The sequence below is a fragment of the Microchirus variegatus genome, assembly GCF_963457635.1.
Source record: "Microchirus variegatus genome assembly, chromosome: 5".
Taxonomy (NCBI): domain Eukaryota; kingdom Metazoa; phylum Chordata; class Actinopteri; order Pleuronectiformes; family Soleidae; genus Microchirus; species Microchirus variegatus.
Genome location: NC_139806.1, coordinates 37383553 through 37390045, shown reverse-complemented (window position 1 = coordinate 37390045; position 6493 = coordinate 37383553). Strand labels below are relative to the sequence as shown.

The following is a 6493-nucleotide window of genomic DNA, read 5'->3' as shown; positions in this document are numbered from 1 at the left end:
TTAGGGTGCTTGGTCAGCAGGGTTCATCACTCGGCCCATGAATAAGACGGATCCTGGAATAAAGAACGTAGCAATGTTCTTCAAAACCACTTGATGTGAAAAGATGACACTGTTGCATTTAGACTGGTGTATGTGGTTTTTAATACCACCACTAGAGGTCATTAAAGTACACAAAACTAAATTATGCTTTAGCTTAACATCTGAATATTTGCTCTTTTTCCAGGCATATAGACAACACTGACTACATTTATTTAAAAAAAATCACTTAGAGATTTGTAGACGGATGTCTACCTATCACATTAACCGGTAAACAATAAAGCTGAGAGTATTGGGAATTATTTTAACTGTAACCAAATATGTTTCTATGTGTTTTCTATGTTTACAATTGCTTTTTACAGGAGGAAAAGCTGTGTTTGTTGTGGACTATTTTCTGCTGTGGATTAAAACAGACTTGGTGTCTGCATTTTCATCATAGCAGGAAAGTATCAGATAATTGTAATCAAGGAATACATTAAATAACACCCAGTGCTTCTGTGCACTTACTGATGTATACTTAAAGGTGCATTATGTAATAAATCTAAATCAACTGGCCATAAAATCCTCCTAATATGTCACAGAGACTCAGGAATAATGTTCATATAACAAACTGAACTCACCAACAACAACAGTACAGACAAAATATTTGCATTAAAAAAAATATTTTGCAGACTGCAAATCATGTTTATGTTTTGAAATCATGTTTTGGCTTGTGGCGCCACCTACCGCCGTCTACCAATCATTGCAGTCAGTAGAGTCTCAGCTGCCGGGCAACCACGGGTTGCCAGTTACGTCAGAAAATGAAACCTAAAAGACCTCGGTATTTTAAATTTGAATGTAGTAACTGTTTTTGGCCACATTCTTACATACGACACCTTTAAGTATTTCTTGATTACAATAAAGCACTGTGTCAGAGGGGTGAGATACAAATAAACTAATGCTAAAGTATCTGCAGATTTGATTGTACATTTCTTTAAAAAAACACACACTATAGTCTGATTTGTAGAATGATGTGAACTACAGTATGAGCTAAAACATGGAGAACAGGACTATGTGCCACCTTAACTGTGCACAGTTATAAATACCTGTGGTGATCTGTCGTAGCAGGAATAAGAACGGCCGATCTGCCTTGAAAACTGGAGCGCGGGATCGTTTGAGTAGCACCATAGCTGCAAACAATAACCACATGTAATTAACTTTGAATGACCTTGATTTTCTGTCATCGCGCATAACTTCCTCTGTGTTTTACCTGTGGCAGCAGCTGCTTTTGTGCCGTCTTCTGTGACTTCTATTCTCACTTCATGGAAAGCGTCAGACAGGTAAAGACCCTCCTCCACTGCAAGAGGTAACAAGGCAATCAGAGATGGCAGGCTTCACCCCATTCACACAACAAACCTCTGGCGGCCTCTGGTGGTCATATTGGCAAGTGCATGTGTGGAAGCACAATTAACCAGACAAACAGCAGAGCTACAGTAACCACAGTGTGAGTCGATGTACCTGATATTCCACTGAAGTCAGCAGCTGTGGGATTAAAGGCATCACTGATGCCCATGGCAGGAAGCACTGACCTCAGGTTAAACTTGTTCTGCATTCTGAACCTGGGAAAACACCAAGTGTGTGAGTCCTTGTTTAACAGCATTTTTAATAAACCCCATGACTGATCTTCACCTGGGCAGGAACACGTCCATCTTGGTTCGGCGCAGGCCGGTGTCCCAGGACGCCAGCTGGCGGGCGTTGAGCTGGGAGTCAATGGAGGACAGCGGGGTCTTCCTCTCACTGGGGAGGACCACCTGCAGGCTCAGAGAGTGGCCCAGGTAAGAGAGCTCCAACACGGTGTAACGCTGGTCTGATAATGTCCTGAACTGACCTGCCAACAAAAACATTTGAACGTTTTAATTATGCTTTTAAAATTTCATTTGGATGAATTTCATTCATCTAAATGCACCTTAGATATGGAGGCTTTCTTGTTCTTTGACATGAACACACACGTGTCACAAGTTCTCCTAGTAATTATATTGCAGCATGATGACTTTGTTATTAATTCTCCTGTCATTTCAGACCCTGTCTTGACTCTTTGTATGCAAATCACCTCACCTGGCTTCACTGATGTCCTCCTCACCTGCAGCTCATTCTCTCTCATTAGGCAGCAGCATATATACATGCTCTCTTCCCTCACAGAATCTAGTGTGCAGTGTGCCCAGCCTTCATAGTTCCTTAGTTTCCTGCTCGAACTGTTATGTGTTATATGAAATTTTTTTAATTGACTGTTGTCACACGATAGATTTTCTCAGTGTCGCCTGGCAACATTCCCAAGTGCTTTGTTTTAAAAAGGTTGCAAACAGGTTGGGCGAATGAGCGTCAACACTAAGAAGCACCCTTGAGAACTGCTCATAAAAACCCAGTCGACCTGCAGTGTGACATGATAAATGCTTTTTGCTTCTTGGCAGAGCCAAGTTTCAGATGGACACAGCATACAAAGACCAAACACGGGCAGAATAATAACATAAATAACATCAAAAGTTACATACTGCAGATTTTATTTACACTTTTAACTTTGTTTTAAGGGGGAACAAATGTTCATTTGCATATGTATGGAAGAGCTTTGGACTTTATTCTGATGCACAGACATATGGATGAATTTGATAGATGGATGCCGTCTCTTACCAAATCTGACCTCTGTAGCTTGATACATCATTGGCACTTTGATGGCGCTGCCATCAGAGAGAGTGAAGGGCAGGTTCTGGGTGTTGGTGAAGAGGAAGTGTTTCTGCCAGATGCCCCTGAAGGTCACTGTGTTGACCAGGGCCATCTGCAGCCAGTGGCCCCACCATAGTGCCTCGGCCTGGGCCTCACCTGAGCCCGACAGCTCCCCGCTGCTGCTTCCTGACTGCAGGGGCTCATCTGGGAAGAAACAAGTTTTAAAAGTCATCATTTAAAAGAAAATGTTAAGAGGTTAGATGTAGATGTGTGAGTTTATTTGAGGTTTGGTTGTAATTAATGCCATGACATTGTAGGTGGAAAAGAAAGAGGAGAACACAAGGCTTAGGAGAGTGAAGAAGGCAGTAACGCATCACTTGCCAAGTGCCATAAAACACCAAGAATAATAATAACAACGCAGTGAACAATCACTCAATTGTATGATTTGTTGTTTTTCTTTATCCTTGGATGAGCCTTTTACATTTATATCATGAACCATGTTAGCTCTATGGAGATTGCCATTCTGGGCCACCATGTTTTTACAATAGCCCACAAATCATTTGTTTTGATGCTAATTTAACAGTGCCATATGTAAACAATGTGGCCAAAAACGGTTACTACATTCAAAATCAAAATACAGAGGTCTTTTAGGTTTCGTTTTCTGACCTAACTGGCAACCCGTGGTTGCTCTGCAGCTGAGACTCTACTGACTGCAATGATTGGTAGACGGCGGTAGGTGGCGCCACATGCCAAAACAAGATTTCAAAACATAAACATGATTTGCAGTCTGCAAAATATTTTTTATTTTGTCTGTACTGTTGTTGTTGGTGAGTTCAGTTTGTTATATGAACATTATTCCTGAGTCTCTGTGACATATTAGGAGGATTTTATGGCCAGTTGCTGTAGATTTATTACATAATGCACCTTTAAGACTACATAGGTTCTCCAACACACTTGGAAGGGTTAGGTATAGGAATAGGAATATTCAGCTGCAACATGCAACTTTACCAATAAATGTGCTGTGAAAACAAGATAAAACAGACTGATGTGGCTGATTGTGTGGGTTCCTGACAAGCAAATAACTGCATTACACAAAAAGTAATATCATTCTTTTTGATTCTAAAGCTGCTTCAGTTACCGTGGTTTTGCCCCGAACGTTGGCTGCCAGCGTGGCCGGGCTGAGTGAAGTTGGCTCGGACCACGCTGGTGTTGGCCCAAGCAGCAGCGCGGTGAGTGAACTCATGGAGGAGATGAACGCCACTCTGGACGAACAGTGTGCAGGTCTGCTGCAGCCACATCCTCTGGCTGCTGTTGCTCATGTCACCGTGTGAACGCAACAGGAAGTCTTGTACCTGAGCGTCTGAAAGATCAGGGAACACAAGAGGACACAGAGAGGTCAGATGAGTGGGAGATTTTCCAAAGATTTGTCTCACTTTTACTTCAATGTAAACCATCCCATTCAAAGTATTCCATTATGTGTGTGAACCAGCAGCTACAACTTAGATTTTGTGAAACACACTGACCACTTGACCCCAGAGCCAAGCTGCAGGAGTGGTTAATGAGATTAGAGTGTGGTGTGGAGGCATTATATGTATTATGTGTCTGAACAGCAGCACTGAGGGCCATGACCTTCATAACCACACTCTCATATTACTGCTAAATTAATGAAAACTTACCAACCTTACCATTAACATTGTATCCCAGTGTTTGCTCCAGCTGTGTGAGCGTGTTTCCTCTGGCACCGAACTGTAGCAGACCCAGAGACAAGGAGACGCTCACGGGAGACACCATCAGGTTGGAGTTGTTCTCCGTTTCGGTGAGAGTCTGGTAGAGGCTGACGGCAAACCTGGTGTGCAGCGCCTCCATGTTCTCCTGAAGGCTGCTGCTGCACTGGCTTCTCTTGACCAAACAGAAGCCAATGAAGAGTGAAGCTAAAGGCAGGCGACACATTTCCTCACAGTTGCAGGTGGAGAAATGTTCTCAGATGCAACAGGTGATCTGGGAGACAGAATCCTGTAAGATATATATATATATATACAAACTGTATGTCAGTGTTTTTTTTTATGTACAAGTAGTTTTTTTTGCTTGTTTTTTTTAACAATCATTTGCCATAATGTGATAATTAGTATTGGGGAATTTTAATATGTGTGATATTTTGCAGGAGGAATCATTTTAACAACTGTAATCATTAAATCATGAGAGTAATTTAATGATTTAATTCGCTATAAATCGTGTTTGGGTTTTTAATTAATATATGCGTTTACATTAGGGATGTGAATCTTTGGGTGGCTCACGATTCGATTAGATTCCGATTCTTAGAGTCACGATTCGATTCAAAAATCTATTCTCGATTCAACCAATTCGATTTATACGATTTTCGATTCAAAAATTTATACAATGCATAGTGTGTTAATGCAAATGATGGCATCAAAACAAGAGAGTTTGTATAAGATAATGTGATAATGTGATCACATAAAGGCAAACTTAAGACAAAAAGTTAACATTTATTCATTCAAAACAAATAAAACTTACTTACTGTACAAAAAATAACTTGCATAAATAAAAGCTTAGGCTAGCTGTTACAAAAATAAACTGCACACAAATAACACAAACTAGTGTTTTGTATGGTTTTTCAAAATAGAAACTTAATTTTATTTAAAAAAAAAAAAATGTTATATTATTTTTGAAGTTTATGAATCAATTCAGAATGGTGGATGATTGGAATCGTGATTCCTATGTGAATCGAATGAGTAAATTTCATATTTAGGTGGAGGTTTCAAATAGGTCCACTGATTTAATTTTTTTAAATGATCTTTGTCATATTCGTGTATTTGTTTATAATGCAAAATAAATTCTAGTATTTGTCAAAACTGTATTTAATAAACTAAAGGATCATTACGGTTTTTTTCAGTTAAAATACACACTATTATGATGAATATGGTTGACTTACCTGCAGACAGGTGAGATGGTAGTGTCCGGTAAACTCCACAAGTTCTGTCAGACTGGCACCAACCATTCAGCCTCTGCGGGGGGAGACGTGTCCTCTGCTGTCTTCACTGGGGCAGCCTGGAGTCATAAGACCGTGTTTAAAGGGTAACTCTCCGCCGGTCTCTGTCGGCGATGTCCGTACCATTCGTCCGGGATTCCTGCCTCCTCGGGGCTATAAGGAGCCAGGCGGAGGGAGGCATGTCACCGAGCAGCAAATCCCAAACCAGGCAAAGGAAGGGGGGAAAAAAGGAAAACACACACACACATGCGCGCACGTGCACGCATTTTCTTCGAAACTTGAATTTTGCTATTGAACTATAATTAAGCCCAAGAATCTCAATCCTTACAGAAAAAAAATAAAATATATAATAAAAAAAGAATAAAAATGGAATGATGTATTTTTATTCAAAATAAACCAGTGATACATGCAACACCCCTATTTTAAACCAAATGTTAATTTAAAGGGTCCAGTGCATCATATGCATTATTTAATTTCTACCCTTAGAATAAGTCCTTTACATGTACTTGAGGCAAAATACTCGTTTTGCTTTATGGAGGCTGCGATCTTAGCCACCGTGTTTCTATAGCAACCCAAACCATCAGCATTTTGAAACAGAAGCTTACTATAATACAAACAAAGAAGAATGGCATTCTTTCTGCTGCATGAGAGCCAGCGTAGTTCCTCTGGTGAGCAGAGGAGTCTTGTCTCACTATTAAGTGTCTCACTAGTGCAGCACCTTATCTTAATCACGTCAAAGCTGGTTCACACTAG

At 40.5% G+C, this 6493-nt stretch overlaps 1 protein-coding gene across 1 annotated transcript; it reads right to left on the bottom strand.

Moving 5' to 3' along the window:
- On the bottom strand, positions 1-4683 carry serpine3 (serpin peptidase inhibitor, clade E (nexin, plasminogen activator inhibitor type 1), member 3; the record flags this gene model as incomplete). Its single annotated transcript, XM_083889895.1, has 8 exons — positions 1-53; positions 1122-1205; positions 1286-1372; positions 1534-1634; positions 1705-1903; positions 2701-2937; positions 3872-4093; positions 4419-4683. 8 exons carry the CDS (start codon positions 4681-4683, stop codon positions 1-3), a joined length of 1248 nt encoding a protein of 415 aa, XP_083746021.1.
- Positions 4684-6493: the final 1810 nt, after the last annotated feature.